The 18,374-nt window shown below is 43.7% G+C and overlaps 1 protein-coding gene across 1 annotated transcript; it reads left to right on the top strand.

Moving 5' to 3' along the window:
* The first annotated feature begins 4,886 nt into the window (after window positions 1-4,886).
* GUCA1ANB (GUCA1A neighbor) lies at window positions 4,887-7,204 on the top strand. Its single transcript, XM_007936315.1, has 2 exons — window positions 4,887-4,895; window positions 6,875-7,204. The coding sequence occupies exons 1-2, from the start codon at window positions 4,887-4,889 to the stop codon at window positions 7,202-7,204; spliced, it is 339 nt and encodes a 112-aa protein (XP_007934506.1).
* The last annotated feature ends 11,170 nt before the right edge of the window (window positions 7,205-18,374 follow it).

Here is an 18,374-nt window from a genome sequence, read left to right as displayed (position 1 = left end):
TGCTATTTGCATTTCAGCAAGGCACAAGTCCTTCCACCAGACAGATGCTAATAATGGTGGGATTTCAGGCATGGGCTAGGTTAGTGGATGTAAACATGTATGTATAGGCCTGGAGTGTTTGAGCAGACAGAAAACTATACGTCTCCCTATAAGATCTATCAGGAGTTCTGGTGGTGTAGTAGATAAGGCATTAAGGCATTTGGCTGCTAACCAGAAGATCAGCCCTTGAAACCCACCAGCAAGGAAGATGTGATCTACTTCCATAAAGATTTAAATCACTGCTTTCAAGTTGGATCTGACCCTCTGTGGGTTTCCTAGGCGGTATCGTTAAGGAAGTAGAGTGCCCAACCTTCCTTCTGAGGAGTGGCTGGTGGGTTTGAACCTTCAGCCTTCTGGTTAGCAGTCAAATACCTTAGGAACTATGCCTCCAAAGCCCAATGGGGGTCACTGAGTCGGAGTCAACTTGATGGCAGGGAGTTTGGTTTTGGTCTGTAAGACCTGTAGTGATATCACAAATGAGGTCTTTTCACCCTACTTAGAAAGCCCAATGCTTGAAAATCAACCTCTTCCCCATTCTAAACCTTGATATGAGGGACACACACGCTACAATGGTTAGGGCCAATCTGGGTTATCTGAAAGGCCTTTGTGGGGTCTGCCTGTCCAGATTCCTTTTCTCTTGGCTCTAGCTTTAAACCCAAGTGAACATAGGATAGTAGGATTCAGAAGGTAAGGGAGGAGCTGGTAAGACCCTCCACTTGCCCTCTAAGCTTCATTGTGTCCTGTGGAATGAAAGGCTTAATGAAGGCTGTGGGAAGCAGGTGGAGAAGGGGAGCGGTCTTCCCCAAACCTCTAAACCAGAGGTCCTTAATCTCAACACTACTGACATTTTGGTCTGGATAATTCTTTGTGTAGGGGCTGTCCTGTGCATTACAAGATGTTTAGCAACATCCCTGGCCTCTACCCATTAGATGCCACTAGCAACCCCAAGTTGTGGCAACCAAAAATATCTCTGTTGTTGTTGTTGTTATGTGCCGTCGAGTTGGACTTGACTCATAGCGACCCCTCCTTGGGTTTCTGAGGCAGTATCACTACAGAAATAGATTGCCCCATCTTCCTTCCGAGGAGTGGCTGGGGGCAAATGTACCCTGATGGGTGGATCACCCCTGGTTGTTGTCCATTGCTCTAAACTCCCACACACAGACACACATGCAGTGCACTTGACAGGGAGGACTTGAGAAGGGGAGGAGATGGTTAAATGAAACCTGATGTTAACCTGGAAAGTATGTAATCAGGCCCCACCCTCCACCAGAGCTGGCCCAGTTGAGCCCTGGGGAGGAATGGGGTGTTCCTGTCCTCTGAGGTTAGTCACTTTGAGCCTGGTTTGGCCCCTGCATGGAGCAGGGCCTTGGCTAGAGCTGCCCAGGCTCCTTCTTCCTCTTCCCACAACGCCCTCTCTTCCTCCTTCCTCTTCTCTTCTTCCACCTCCTCCCTGGATTATTCTTCTAGCCTATTTTCTGTCAGGGCCTCATCCCTGGATATGCTGGGTCCTAGGTATGTGCCTTCCTCTCTTCAGCCTCTCTTCAGTGACCAGGGCCCTAGGTACTGTAGCAGCAGCTCAAGCCTAGCTGGCAGGTAGGCCCAGGGCAGGTGGGCCTGACCCAGGGCCTAAGGTAGAGCAGAGAGAGAGGGGAACATTCAAGTCCTATTATAGGACTTGAAATAGGACTTTTGCAAAGTCCTGGGACTTTTGCAAAGTAATGGCACTTATAGGGTACCTCATTCTAGTTGTGTGAACCTACACAAATGCTAAGACTCCTTAGAGACTCAGTTTTGTTATCTGAAAAATGGGATAACAACTCAAATCGCACTTGGGAGATTTTGCTGATCTGAGTGATTAGTGTCTGGCACTTGGTAGATGCTCAATTGTGTTAGCAAAGACTCTACCCCCTTCCCTTTATGGGGTTTCTGATCAGCTCCTTCCACCCCTACCCATTTTGAAAGCACCTGCTTCTGTCAATGCCAACACCACCTCTGTAGCCTGAGGGGTTGCAGAGGGGCCAATGTAGCCCTAACACTAAAGAGATGGTGGGAAGCAGCAGTGGATTGGTTGAGGAGATGACAAGGGAGACCTCTGCAGTTCCACACCTCTATGGCCACAGGCTGAGCCCTTTTATGGTGACAGGAGGGCCAGAAGCCCACATCCTCAGAATCATACTTAACACGAAGAAACCTGAGCTACTTCTTGTGGTTCTGAAAAGGGAGAATCTGCTGAGCCAGACTGTAAGCCTAGACTTTGAAACAGGGAGGATGGAGAGATTGTCATAGACTCTAAAGCAGTGGTTCTCACGGCCCCCAGGGGACAGTTAGCAACATTTAGAGACAGTTTTGGTTGTCACAGCTGGGAGGGGTTGCTACTGGAATCTGGTGAGTAAAGGCCAGGGATGTTGCTGAACATGCTACAATGTACCTGCCACCCCCCATAATTACCCAGCCTGAAATGCCTGTGGTTCCAAGGTTGAGAACCTTGCTTTACAGCGACAATGACATTCATCTTTGTGGTGTCTTTGTTACCTTAACATGCAGAGCCTGGCACCCAAGAGGTGCTTCTTGTTGTTGCTAGGTGCTGTTGAGTTGGCTCTGACTCATAGCAACCCTATGTACCACAGAATGAAACATTGCCCAGTCCTGCACCAGCCTCGCAATCCTTGCTATACCTGAGCCTATCATTGCAGCCACTGTGTCAATCCATCTTGTTGAGGGTCTTCCCCTTTCTCGCTGATCCTCCGCTTTACCAAGCATGATATCCTTCTCCAGGGAATGGCTCCTTCTGACATGATCAAAGTAGGTGAGACAAAGTCTGGCCATTCTCACTTCCAAAGAGCTTTATGACTGTACTTCTTCTGGGACAGATTTGTTAGTTCCTCTGGCAGTCCATGGTACTTTCAGTATTCTTTGCCAACACCACAACTCAAAAGCATCAACTCTTCTTTGGTCTTCCTTATTCATTGTCCAGCTCTCACATGCATATAAGGTGATTGAAAATACCATAGCTTGGGTTAGGCACCTTAGTCTTCAAAGAGACATTGTTGTTCCTCAGCACTTTAAAGAGGTCTTTTGCAGGAGATTTGCCGAATGCAATATGTCATTGTCTGATGTCTTGATTGCTGCTCCCATTGGTGTTGATTATGGAGCCAAGCAATATGAAGTCTTTGACAACTTCAATCTTCTCTCCATCTATCGTGATGCTGCTTATTGGCCCAGTTGTGAGGATTTTCATTTTTTTTAATGTTGAGGTGTAATCTGTACTGCAGACTATAGTTTTTAATCTTCAGCAGCAAGTGTTTAGGAATTTTGTTGTTGCTGTTGTTGAGAGCATTATACACAGCAAAACATATCCCAGTTGAACAGTTTCTACATGTACATTCAGTGACACTGATCACATGCTTTGAGCTGTGCAACCATTCTCACCCTCCTTTCCTGAGCTGTTTCTCCCCCCTTAACATAAACTCATTGCCCCCTAAGGTCCTATGTAATCCTCTGAGTTGCTGTCGTCAACTTGATCCCATAAAGATAGTTTCAGGAATGGTTTGAACGAATGAATGAAGCAGCTAATGCCCTAGCCCTATTTCTGCTAAGAGTTGGTGATGCACACAGTAAACTGCACACTGAACAGTGTGTTGTCCTGTCCACACAGGGTCCGAGAACCCTGAGCCTCAGTCCTGCACAGTTCAAACCCAGCAGCGTTCTTGCCAAACTGGGGAATCTGGTTGCCTCATCCTCTAACAAGACTGGAAGCTATGGAGGACAGCCACTGAACACCTACTGCCCAGTGCACCCAGTGGAACTCAGCAACAATTAACAGAATGAGGTCAGAAATGACTTAAAGATGAATGGCCCCTTGCAGGCCCAGTTCCCAGAGTGCAGTGGGCACAAGATGTGTCATGGAGTGTAAGGTGTGGTCCTTGGAGTCAGCAATGCCCAGGTTCAAATCCCAGCCTTGCTCCTTAACAGCCATGTAACCCTGAACATGTTCCTAATCTCTCAACTTTAGTCTTTTCGATAGTAAGTGAGGCTCATAATAATGCCTTCCTCCAAGATTAATGTGAAGATTAGAAAAAGAGAATCCACTTAAAAGGTTTGGTCAGTGCTCCTAAGTGGTGGTAGAAAATGACTATTGGTTACCAGCATTATAGTTCATTTTCTGTGCTTGACCAGCTGCCTGTAATCTCAGTGCAGTCCCAGGGCTGAGCCTGGGAGAGTCTGGGGGAGCTGCTGTACTCACCTCCCTGTCCAGCTTGGCTGTGTGCCAGCCTGGGTTAAGGCTGAGGGATACAGAGATGAATGGGATGTGATCCTGGCTGCTGAGAGAGGCTCACAGGCTGTTGGGATGTTAGCAGGATCCCAACAAAGAACAACCACACCTAGGATGAGGCATCACAGTGCCTAAGGTGCAAAATTTAAGGAGGCACTAATTCACAGGGCACCTGTACAACCCTGAGAGTGCATTAGTAGAATGAACGTCTGTTACCTGGAAGATGGTGTGGGGATTTGGATGTGAACAAGATAGTTCAGTCACAGAGCTGTCAAGGAGGACGGCAACAGGAGTTAATAAAAGTCAGTACAGTGTGATAAATGAGGGGACTCCTAGAAAGTGGGTAGCCCCCAACACCTGATGGACCAAGAGGGGGGGTTAAGGGGAGGCAGGCATTATTGACAAGATTTTGTAACAATGAGAGGTGTTCTAAAATAGAATGGGCTGGCTGGTTGGAAGGTGAGCTACCCTTCACTAGAATTCAGTCCAGTTGAACCAACATTTATTGAGCACTCTCTGAGTGCCTTGGCCTGGAGTAGGAGAGGGAATTTGGAGGATTTGGGAGGCTACTGGTATGTCAACGGTAAGAGAGATAGAAAGATTAGAGAAAGCCCTTAAGGAGCTTACCATCTAATGAGAAAGACAGAATTTTCCTAATGACTGGTAGGGAGGGCATTGCAGGCTGGGGAGACAGCCTGGGCAAGAGCACAGAGGTACAGACACTCCCTGTGCTCAGGGAGTAATAAGTGGACTAGCAGTGCTGGAACACAGGGTAGGAGGAGAGACGGCAAAACTGGAGAGTTCAGAGCCACATTCTTGAAGATCTGGAGTTCCAGGCTGGGGATGTAGGGCTTTATTTTCAAAGGGGTAAGGAGCTCTGGTGGTGTAGTGGATAAGGCATTGGCTGTTAACCAGAGAGCAGTTCAAACCCACCAGCTACTCCAGGGAGGAAAATGGGACAATCTACTTCCATGAAGATTTATAGCCTTGGAAACTCAATGGAGGTCACTATGAGTTGGAATTGACTCAATGGCAGTGAGTTTGGTTTTTGGTTTGAGAGAGCAGAAAAGGAGCCCTGGTAGCACAGTGGTTAAGCGCTTGGCTGTTAACTCAAAGATCAGCAGTTTGAACCCACCAGCCGCTCCACTAGCAGATGTGGCAGTCTGTTCCCATAAAGATTACAGCCTGGGAAACCCTACGGGGCAGTTCTACTCTGTCTTCTAGGGGCACCATGCATCGAAATTGGCCCGACAGCAATGAGTTTGGTTTGTTTTGGTTTACAGAGAAAAAGAGACTCTGAGTGGTTAAGTGCTTGACTAGAGCCCAAAGATTGACAGTTCAAACCGGCCAGAGGCATCTTGAGAGATAGGCCTGGTGATCTGCTTTCGAAAGGTTACAGCCTTGAAAACCCATGGAGGAGTTCTACTCTGCACACATGGGTCATCATGAGTCAGAATCCACTCAGTGGTAACTAACAACAACAACAAAAGATGCTTTGAGGGGGAAAGCAATAGACCGAAAACCCGCTACTATCAGTTGGTTCTAACTTATAGTGACCCTATAGGACAGAGTGGTCGGTGGTTTGAATTTACCAGCTGCTCCACAGAAGAAAGATGAGGCAGTCTGCTTCCATAAAGATTTATATATAGCCTTGGAAACATAAAGAGGGTCAGTATGAGTCAGAATCAACTCAGTGGCAGTGAGTTTGGTTTTGGATAGGACAGAGTAGAACTGCCCCATAGGGTTTCCAAGCCTGTAATCTTTACAGAAGCAGACTGCCTCATCTTTCTCCCACAGAGTGGCTGGTGGGTTTGAACTGCTGACCTTCTGGTTGGCAGCCAAGCATTTAACTGCTGTACCTCTGGGGCTCCTTAGAGCAATAGAATCTGGCCAGTAAACCAGAAATATTCATTCTGGTGTGAGTGTCAAGCTCAGGCTGAAAAGGCACAAGGTTGGGCGGCAGGAAGACTTGCTGGAAAGCTGGACAACCCTGCAGGTGGATGAGGACTGATGGGAGCAGTGGCGGTGGGAGGAGACAGTGGGGCTAATGAGAGTGATGTGAGGTCAGGGGTAGGGGAGGTTTTGAAGATAATCCCCAGGTTTCAGTCTTAGTGAGCTGGTGGATACCTCTGATAAGCAGACATAAATAGTTGCTGTGGAGTCTATTCGATTCCAACGCATGGCAACCCCATGTGTGTCAGAGAAGAACTGTGCTCCACAGGGTTTTCAGTGGTTGATTTTTTGGAAGTAGATTACCAGGCCTTTCTTCTGAGGTGCTTCTGGGTGAACTTGAACCTCCAACCTTTTGATTAGCAGCTGAGCACGTTAACTGTTTGCACCACTCAGGAACTCTGATATATACAGAGGTCTGCATTTCCAAGGGTCAGATCAAGGGTCTTAAATGTTCTCTCCCTGCTCTGGAGTCTTGGCTCAGTGGCCAGCAGAGCTGTGCACCAGGATGGCTCTGTGGGCTTTTGGGTGGTGGCCTCTTCCACCCCTGGCCCTAGCAGTCAATGCCGTAGGGTTAATGCCTCAGCTCTCCTCTTCTCTTCCTACCCCCAGGACTCACAGGAAACTTCAGTACCCAGTCATGGGCCAAAGACACCAACAGGCAAAAAAGTGAAGACTCCACAACTGCTGCTGTCCCGGACGTGGAAGTGGGACCGAGGACAGTCTCTGGCAGAGGCCTACGTGCCGGTGGTGGTGGACCCCAGGGGCCAGAACCTGGACAAGCTCAGATTGAATTTCTACAACTCCCAGTACTCCAATTCCCTGAACCCCTTCTACACTGTACAGAAGCCTACCTGTGGTTACCTGTACCGCCGGGACACTGACCACACCCGCAAGCGCTTTGACGTGCCTTCTGCCAACCTGGTCTTATGGCGCAACTGAGCCTGTGCCAGACAGAAGCCTTTGGCCCTGCACCCAAACCCCCATGACCCTGGGCCCCAGAGGAGAAGACCTGCTCACTCAGGAGGAGTAGCCCTTGCCTAGGCTAGGATAGCTGTGCCACACCAACTTGTCAGAGGTAGCAGAGGGAGGTGTCTCTTTTTAGCAACAATTAAAGTCTGGTCCTTCCTCTCCCTCGCATCTGAATGGGTGACTGTAGGTGGATAAATTGAGACTACGGGTGTGTTATACAGAAAGGTTATGTTCAAAGGAGCCTGAAGATGTGGATGGACTTGGTTTTTAGACACCTTACCCCAAAAGAACCCCTAACTCCCCTCCAGAGCCTAAGTCCCAAGCAAAGCCCATGGTGGCCACACACTTCTCATGGTCCAGGTTTGGCAACTCCTTCAAAGATAAGAGGTATATCAACTGCCCTATTATGCACTCCTCCTCTCCTGGGTATGAGCAGCCTCTGGAGAATGGGGAAGTAATACAGGGAGTGAATACAGTCTCTAGGGAGTCCCCTCCCTGGCTCTATTTTTACGTATACCTCTTGTGACTTGTGGTTTCTTGGTAAGAGGTGGGCTCCCCAATCTGGATATCTTCTTCTCTGGTCCCGAAGAGGCAACTTGGGGTTAGTTAGGCTGATGGGTCTTGGCTCATGGAGTAGAAAGATGAGGCAGAGGGTACTTGACCCACAGCAGTGGCCTGAGCCATGTTCTCTGCCACCCAGGGTGAATCCAGTGGTGTGCTAGCAGCTCATACTGGTCTGTGAGACAACTGTATGCATCCCTTCCTCTTCCCAACTCCACATTCAGTGGCTTCATGTTGGTACCTCAGAACTGGCCATAGTGAGAATATTTGCATCACAGAAATTAGCAAATGCCTACAAATAGGGGTCTCTTTTTTTCCAGAGAGCCAGTTATTGAGGATTTATCAGTACCCCACTGGGTGCATTCAGCTGATTTCATTTCTAGGAGTGAAATGAAAATCTAGGTATGGCAATGTATCCAGTAGAACATACTTGTAGAGTGCAAGAGATTGGGGCAAGTGTGGGAAGGAGGGACAGGATGCTTGGGACTCCCAGATAAGCAGCCAATGACATGACCAACCTCTACAGTTTTGCTGGATGCCTTCCTCTGAAAAACCAAACCAAAACCAAACTCACTGCCGTTGAGTCAGATCTGACTCATAGCAACCCCTCCTTGGGTCTCCGAGGCAGTATCACTACGGAAGTAGATTGCCCAACCTTCTTTCCGAGGAGTGGCTGGTGGGTTTGAACTGCCAGCCTTCTGGTTAGCAGTCAAGTGCCTTAGACACTATGCTACCAGAGCTCCTTTCCTCTGAAAAGTAGATGGTAAAGGGAGAGGAAGAAAGAGAGGCCTTCCTAGAGCTTACCCTAATAGTGTAGTCCAAGTTTTGGTATTCAGCTATTATTGAACTGTTTAGCAAACATTTATTTGCATCTACTATGCTCCAGCCAAAGGAGCCCTAGTGGCACAGCAGTTAAGCACTTGACTATAACCAAAAGGTCAATGGTTTGAACTCACCAGCAGCTCCCTGGGAGAAATATATGTCAGTCTGCTTCTATAAAGATTTACAGCCTTGGAAACTCTACGGGGCAGTTCTACTCTATCCTATAGGGTCGCTATGAGTCAGCATCAACTTGATGGCACACAACAGCAACAATATATTCCAGGCACAGTGGTGAGTACCAGGAACAAAAAGACAAACAAGACTCTATCTTTGAATTAAGAATATTCAGGCATTCTTTAATTTTTTTTTCTTCTGTTCCCTGCATTATCTCCATTTCTTTCAGTTACTCTTGTTTTTACTGTAGGGTCTCATTCCTTGAATGCCTGATGGTGACCCTTGGCTGGGACCAGGCCATTTAACGTTTGTACCAGATCGCTCCTCCTGCCTGGTTGTCAGTGTTGACAGAGACAACATGGGAAGGAGCTGGAGTCTCACTCTAGAGTATGCAGAGTTTCTCTTGACTCTTTAGTTTTCAGAATGGCCCCTCTGCTTCCCTGGCTGTGCTTGGAGGACTAGAGCCTGTCTGGTCCCACTCTCTAGAATAACCTTCAACCAGTGTCAGGGAGGGATAGATGACCAGAAAAACCTGTCCAACTGGCTTATGGGCACATTTGGGAAGGTAATTGCCCCTTCTACAAATCTTTAAGAAGTCCTCCTATTTTCAGGCCCTGTCCTGTACCCCAGTCTTCAGAAGTACCTGTTGCACACACCACCTAAACCTCAGAGCTCTGTGGCAAGAGTTGTTGTTGTTGTTGTTATGTGCCATCGAGTCGGCCCCGACTCATAGCGACCCCTCCTTGGGTTTCCGAGGCAGTATCACTACGGAAGTAGGATTGCCCAACCTTCCTTCCGAGGAGTGGCTGGTGGGTTTGAACCGCCAGCCTTCTGGTTAGCAGTCAAGTGACTTAGCCACTATGCTACCAGAGCTCCTAAGAGTAAGCACTATAATTCTACCAACCACACCTTTCTTTTTGAAGGTATTTTGGTTTCAAATTTCTCCACTCTGATAAGACAGTTACCACTTGTCCATTGACCTTTTGTTTTCCAAAAATTTACTAGTATCTCTTGTCTGTTGTATTCTGTTTCTTTGTAGATTTGTAACTTAAAAAAAAAAAAAAAAACATTTATTGTCATTTTAGTGGGATTTTGGAGAGGCAGAGAAAGGCAAATTTTCAGTCTACTATCTACAACCCAAAAAAAAAACAAAAAAACAAAAAACACCAAATTGACCACCATCGAGTTGATTCCAACTCACAGTGATCCCCAGTGGGTTTTCCAAGGCTATAAATCTTTATGGATGCAGGCTGCCCCATTTTTCCTCCCTGGAATGGCTGGTGGGTTCAAACTACTGACCCTTTGGTTAGCAACCAAATGCCTTAACCAGCACACCACCAGCACGCCTCCATCTACAACTAGAAGCTTTAATCTTTCATTCTATCAGTCATCCAGTAGACACTTGTTAAGCACATAGTGTGGGCTGGATCCTTGGAGTGTGGGCTGGATCCTTGGGATGCAACAATAAACAAGAACCATCTCTACCCTTCCAGAACTTAGAGCTTTTGTGGGGTGGGAGGCAGACTCTACATCTGGAGTCTTCACTGTCTGCACAGATATCTCCTCCCCTCCCCTTAAGAATGGGCTCTCCCTTGCAGCTTATCCTGGATAGACCAGCTTCCATGGAAGCTCTTGTTAGCTGCCCTGAATAGGCATAACATAAGGAAACACTGCCAGGTCCTGCTCCATCTCCATGATCAGTTTCAGAACAAGACTGTTGTGATCCACAGGGTTTTCATTGGCTGATTTACAGAAGTAGATCACCAGGCCTTTCTTCTCAGCCCATCTTAGTCTGGAAATCCACTGAAACCTATTTAGCACCATAGCAATATGCAAACCTTCACTAACAGATGGGTGGCAGCTGCACATGAGGTACACTGGCTGGGAATTGAACCCTGGTCTCCCTTATTTAAAAAAAAAAAAAAATCTCCACTGCCATCAAGTCAGTTTCAACTCACAGCAACCCCCACTGGGTTTTCAAGGCTGCAAATCCTTACAGAAGACTGCTTCTTCTTCCTTCCATGGAACAACTGGTGGGGCAGGAGCTTGCTGAAGGTAAAAGAAAACACATAGGGAAGGAGTGAGGGGAATAAATACCCCAACATTTCTCCCTTTCTGCCCTCTGATTTCTTCAGGACTTCTAAATGAAGCCACAGGGTAGGGGAAGCCCAGTGATCAGATCCATGATGGTCAGTCTCCTGGGGCTTACAGCTGGACAGAGAAAGGTGGAGAATGAATGGGGAAGGGGCAAACAGAATAACCAGCATATGATCATACAGAACACATAATATAAGGTGCTAAGGGAAGGCAAGAGATGAATAAGACAATGACATCTACCATCTGGGAGCTTGCTGGAGTCCTAAGGGCAGGCTGGCAATAAATAGCTACTTATAATTCCAGAAAGAAATGTCCATGTTATTGTAGGACTGTGAGTGTTAAGGGACTCCCAATGATTTATGCCTCCTGTTGTTCACACCAAGGATCTCTGGTGGTATAGTGGTTAAGGCATTTGGCTGCTAACTAGAAAAGCTCAGTGGTTCAAACCAACCAGTTGCTCTACAGAAGAAAGATGAGGTGGTCTGCTTCAGTAAAGATTTACATCCTTGGAAACCCAATGGATGTCACTATGAGTCAGCATTGACTCAATGGCAATAAGTTAGTTAGTTAGTTAGTTTTTCACACCTTTGTGTAATCCCTTCCTCTTTGGGTGTGAGAGGAACCTGTGATTTGCTTCTAACCAACAGAATATTGTAAAGATGATGGGCTGTGACTCAGTTGATTAGGTTACATTATGTAAGACTCTATCTTAATGAAAAAAGCCAAAGATGCATGGAAACAATTAGTTCTAGGTACTGGTAGACCATGTGATCCTCAGTCTATATGACCATGAAACCAGAAGAACTAGATAATGCCTGGCTACCACTGTCAACCACTCAGAAAGGAGTCAGTGCAGGAGATCCCAGATAGAGTGGGAGAAAAATGTGGAACAAAACTCAAAATCATAAAAAAGACCAGACTTCCAGTAACATGGTGGAATAGGCAGACAAGCTACACAGACCCACTTCAACAAAGAGGAACCAATTGACAGAGACACAGAAGATAGTCCTGGAGCCCTCAGCTTTGAAAAGAAGTATACAGAAGTGGATGAGGCACTGACTAGTGGAAAAACCTGAATGAAAATGTGACCTAAGAATAGGTTCCATTTGCCAAGGACAGCAGGGATATATGGGAGGCTAACAACAGGAGACAGGTGGTGAGAGTATAAGTGCTGCCAACTAGTAAATAGAGGAAGGAGCACAGTACCCTGCTTACATAGATAACGTACAAATAAAACAAAGAAAATGAAAATTGTGGGCAAGTCACTCCAACATACAATCACCAATTAAATATAAACACAAAAATATCACAATGTCTTGGAGACAACAGAGCATCCACACAAAGAAGCAAGACAAAGCAGGAGAAACAAGGTACCAGGATACAGACCCAGAACACATCCCTGAGGAAGAAGCAGCATTGGAACTCCCTGATAAGGAATTCAAAAGAATTATATTTAGGTACCTTCAATGGATTGAGAGATCAAAGAAAACACTGAACACATTGAGGAAAACACAGAGAAAACCCTAGAACAATTTTGAAAGACAGTACAAGAACAAAATGACAAAATAAATGAAAAATTAGAAATGATACAAAATCTACACACAGAAATCCAGAAGATTAATACTGTATTTTCAGAAATTGATAAGACATTGAACAGGCAAAGGAGTAGAATTGAATCAATGGAAGACAGAATTAGTGAGACTGAAGACAAATACCTTAATACTTCTTTGGAAAGGGATCAATCAAAAAAGATGAAAACAAAATGAAGAAAGCCTAAGGTTCATGTGGCATACCATCAAAAGGAATAACCTACATGTAATCAGAATTCCAGAACAGGAAGAGATAAATACCACAGAGAAAATTGTCAAAGATTTGTCAGAAGAGAATTTCCCTGGTATGATGAAAGATGAGAATATATCCATTCAAGAAGTCCAATGAACCCCAAACAGGATAGACCCCAAAAGAAAATCACCAAGACATATCATCATCAAACTCACCAAAACCAAAGACAAAGAAAGAATCCTGAAAGCAGCACAGGAAAAACGAAAAGTTACCTACAAGGGGCAATCAATAAGACTAAGCTCTGATTTCTCAGCAGAAACCATGCTGGTGAGAAGACAATGGGATGGTATACATAAAACCCTGAAAGAAAAAAATTTCCAACCAAGAATTATATACCCAGAAAAAATGTCCCTCAAAGATGATGGTGAAATTAGGACATTTCCAGATAAGCAGAAATGAAAGGAATTTGTTAAAACCAGACCAATGTTACAAGAGATGCTAAAGGGAGTCCTGTGGAGAGAGGACCAAAAACAGCAAACAACAACTGACCAGTAACACACATGATGACAAAACCCAGAAACCAACCCAGTTATGGAAGTATCCAAAGTAAATAAGCCTACAAGATTGTAAACAGGGAACCAGAGACATCAATTGGCAAATGAGGACACCTACAAACCAAAAATAAGGAAAAAATTGTGTAGTTACAGAACTTCTAAATGGTAGGGAAGTCAAGACAATTGCAAGATAGAACAGACTGTTCTAAACTTGGGAAGAAAATTATAAATCACAGGGTAACCTCAAAGAAAAATGATAAACCTTCACATCAACGTAAAAAAGAGGACCAGCACAAATATTTAGCAAATACTAAAACAATAGCAACAAAAGAAATGATAACACGATTCACAAACAAAACAAGCTCAGCACAGAAAATTATTTGGAACAAAGAAATCAGCAATATCCATTTGCAGGAAAATGAAACAAGATCCATACCTCACACCATACACAAAAACTAACTCCAGATGGGTCAAAGACATACATGTGAAACCTAAAACTATAAAGTTCTTCAAAGAAAAAATAGAGGGAAATTTAGGGGCCCTAATTTATGCCATAAATAGACTGTCAAGGATAACCCAAAATACACATACAGCAGAAGATAAATTAGATGAGTAGGACCTTCTAAAAATGAAATTTTTAGAACATAGAAAAAGATGGAATACTCTCAAACTCATTTTATGAAGCAAGCATAACACTAATACCAAAACCAGGGAAAGATACCACTAAAAAGGAAAACTACAGACTAATATCTCTCAGGAACATGGATGTAAAAATCTTCAACAAAATCCTAGCCAACAGAATTCAACAACATATCAAAAAATTAATACATCCTGACCAAGTGGGATTCATACCAGGTATGCAAGGGTGGTTCAACATCAGAAAAACAATCAATGTAATCCACCACATAAACAAAACAAAAGAAAAGAACCATATGATTATATCAATTGATGCAGAAAAGGCATTTGATAAAATCCTGTTCCTGTTCAGAACTCTCAGCAAAATAGGGATAGAAGGGAAATTCCTCAATATAATAAGGGGCATATATGCAAAGCCAATGGCCAACATCATTATTAATGGAGAAAGACTCAAGGCATTCATTCCCCTTATGAACGAGAACCAGACAGGGATGCCTCTATCACTTCTATTTAACATTGTATTGGAAGTCCTGGCCAGGGCAATAAGACAAGAAAGAGAAATAAAAGGCATACAAATTGGCAAAGAGAAAGTAAAACTATCTCTATCTCAGATGATATGATCCTGTACATAGAAAACCCAAGAGACTCAACAAAAAAACTACTAGAACTAATAGAGAGTTTCAGCAAAGTGGCAGGATACAAGGTCAACATACAAATATCAGTTGAATTCCTCTACAGCAACAAAGAGTCCTCTGATAAAGAAATAAGGGAAACAATACCATTTACAGTAGCTACTAAAAAAAGATAAAATATCTAGGAATAAACCTTACCAGAGACACAAAAGACCTATACAAAGAAAACTATAAAACACTACGACAAGAGACAACAAGGGCACTACATAAATGGAAGAACCTGCCTTGTTCATTGATAGGAAGACTGAATATTGTGAAAATGTCAATACTACCTAAAGCAATCTACACATTCAATGCATTCTTGACCCAGATAACAACAAAATTTTTTTTAAGGACATGGAAAAACCAATTACTGATTTCATATGGAAAGGAAAGAAACCTCAGATAAGCAGGCACTTCTGAAGAAGAACAAAGTGGGAGGTCTCACACTCCTGCATCTTAAAACCTGCTATACAGCCACAGTAGTCAAAACAGCATGGTATTGGTACGATGATAGACAGATAGACCAATGGAACAGAATCAAAAGTTCAGAAATAGACCTGTCCATCTATGGACACCTGATCTTTGACAAAGGTCCAAAACCCATTAAATGGAGAAGAGATAGCCTCTTTAACAAATCGTGCTGGCAAAACTGGATATCCACTTGCAGAAAAATGAAACAAGACCCATTCCTCACCTCATACACAAAAACAAACTCAAGCTGGATCAAAGACTTAAATATAAAACCCCAAACTGTAAAATTCATCAAAGATAAAATAGGGCCAAATCTGTGAGCCCTAATTTATGGCATAAATAGACTATCAAGCATAACCCAGAATGCACAGGAGGTAGAAGAGAAGCTAGATGACAGGGACCTTTTAAAAATTAAATGCTTATGTGCATCAAAAGACTTCATCAAAAGGGTAAAAAGAGAACCTACAGATCAGGAGAAAATATTTGCCTATGATATATCTAATAAAGGACTTATCTCCAAAATCTATTGAAGACTTCAACACCTCAACACAAAAAAGACAAACAGCCCAATTCATAAATGGGCAAAAGACTTGCACGGACACTTCACTAAAGATGATATGCTGACGGCCAACAAACACATGAGGAATTGCTTGCTATCTTTAGTCATTAGAGAGATGCAAATCAAAACAATGATGAGATATCATCTCACCCCAGCAATAATAGCAAAGTTCAACAGGACAGAAAATAACAAATGCTAGTGAGGTTGTGGAGAGATTGGAACTCTTGTGTACTGCTGGTGGGATTGTAAAATGCTACAACCATTGTGGCATATGGTATGATGTTTCCTTAAAAAACTGAAAATAGAAATATCATTTGATCCAGCAATTCCATTACTAGGAATATATCCTAAAGAGGTGAGTGGCAGCACACAAACAGACATATGCACACTTATGTTCATCGCAGCACAATTCACTATAGCAAAGAGATGGAAACAACCTAAATGCCCATCAACAGATGAGTGGATAAAAGTACAGTACATGCACACAATGGAATACTAGGCTACATTAAAGAACAATGAGGGATACGTGAATCGATTCGCAACATGAATGAGCCTGGAGGATATTATGCTGAGTGAATGAGTCAATCGCAGAAGGACAGTACTGTATGAGCCCATTACTGTAAAAAGACAAAGAAGGGTTTGCTTGGGAAAGGGAACTCACTTTGTAGGTTACTGGGATGGGGAGGAAAGGGGAGGGATTAATTTCGGTCTAATTGGGGCCCACACACTGACGTGGGTAAGGGGAGGAATGTATGGAAAGAGTCTGTGACCACCATGATAACATTAGGAAAAGGGAGGACACTGAATTGTGCACATAGGAGTGAGACAACAGATGCTAATGCTAATCAGTGTGTCCACAATACTGCATTACCATGAACACCAAACACCAGGCTACAGAAAAACACATAAACACATGAGGGGATCAGATGGGGGTCAATGAACAGGAGTATACTCTAGACCAAGGATAGATTCAGCAGAGGCTAATCTTACACAGATATCAGTGATACAAAATACCTGCAATCCTTACAGAAACAACAGAAGACAGACATAGAGTAATCCCTCACAGACATCCAGACACTGTGGGAGAGATCCAATGGATCTACTGTCTCAGGACCATAGTACTGGGGGACACCAGACTCAATCGGCACAACAAAATACATAAAAGCCTTGTTCCTCATCCTACATTGGTGAGTAACGACTGAGGTTTTAAAAGCTTTCAAACAGCCATCTAAGATGCAGCTAATAGTCTCCTATCATCGGAATCGAAGAAAAGTGCAAAAAAACAAGGGCATTTGGAAACAATCAGCCCTAGGACATGATGGCCCTCAAAACCAGAACTAGATGGTACCTGGCTACCAATGCCAATCATTCAGGAAAGGATCAAATCTGGAGATTCCAGATAAAGTGAGAGGAAAAACATGGAACAAAATCCAAAAACTCAATAATGACCAGAATTACTGGTTGGATGGAGTCTGGTGAGACCCCCAATACTATGGTCCTGAGATACATTATGGGCCCGGAATAAAGTTCACTCCCAGGGGGTGGCTCTCAGCCCAATAGTAAACAAGATGTACATGCAGACCACTCAACCCAAGGTGACATTCTATGGAAATGCTTCCCTTGTAGCAATTGACTATGGGGCACTAGAGGGGCAACATCACACTGAGGAAATGCAGGACAAACAGGAGAGCATAACTATTAGGGGCACATGGGGAGGATTACTGGGCAGGGAGGGGAGGAGACTGGGCTAGGGTTGGGCATGGTAAATGAGGAATGAAACTAAATGTACACGTAATGTTGAATGTAAAACAAACTCTTAAAATAAAAAAATTAAAAAATAGATAAATAAAAAATAAAAATGAAATTTTGATGTGCTTCAAAACACTTCTCCAAAAGAGTTAAATGAGAACCTAGATTGGGAAAAAAAATATTCGGCAACGACATATCTGACAAAGGACTTATCTCAAAAATTTATAGAAAACTCCAATACCTCAACAACAAAAAGATTAACAATCCAATTAAAAAATGGGCAGAAGACATGAATAAACACTTCACCAAAGAAGATATTCATGCAGCCAGCAAATACATGAAGAAATGCTCACGATCATTAGTCATCAGAGAGATGCAAATCAAAACACAACAATGAGATACCATCTCACCCCAGAACTAATGGCAAAGGTCAACAAGACAGCAAATAACAAATGCTGGCAAGGATGTGGAGAGATTGGGACTCTCATCCACTGCTGGTGGGACTGTCAAATGATACAGCCCCTGTGGAAAGCAGTATGGCGATTCCTTAAAAAGCTGGAATTAGAAATACTATTTACCCAGCAATCTCATTACTAGTTATATATCCTAAAGAAGTGAGAGCCAGGACAAGAACAGATACATGCACACCCATGTTTATCGCACCACTATTTACAATAGCAAAAAGATGGAAACAACCTAGGTGCCCATCAACAGAAGGATGGATAACCAAACTATGGTACATACACACACAATGGAATATAATGCCACCATAAAGAATAACGTAGAATCTGAAAAACACTGCATAATGTGGATAAACTTGGAGGACATTATGCTGAGTGAAATAAGTCAATCACCAAAAGACAAATATTGTATTAGTTCATTATCGTAAAAAGTCAAGGAAAGGTTTATATATGGAAGGAAATTTTCTTTGTTGGTTACCAGGGGGTGGGAGGGGAGGGAAGGGAACACTGCAAAAGAAAAAAGCATTGACCCATGTCACTTTAGTTTTGTGTATTTCACTGTATATAAATTATATTTCAATAAAATGTATTTAAAAAAAA

This window comes from Orycteropus afer, unplaced genomic scaffold (genome assembly GCF_000298275.1).
Source record: "Orycteropus afer afer isolate SDZICR_OR568_19922 unplaced genomic scaffold, OryAfe1.0 scaffold00034, whole genome shotgun sequence".
Taxonomy (NCBI): domain Eukaryota; kingdom Metazoa; phylum Chordata; class Mammalia; order Tubulidentata; family Orycteropodidae; genus Orycteropus; species Orycteropus afer.
This window is presented reverse-complemented; position numbering and strand designations above follow the sequence as displayed.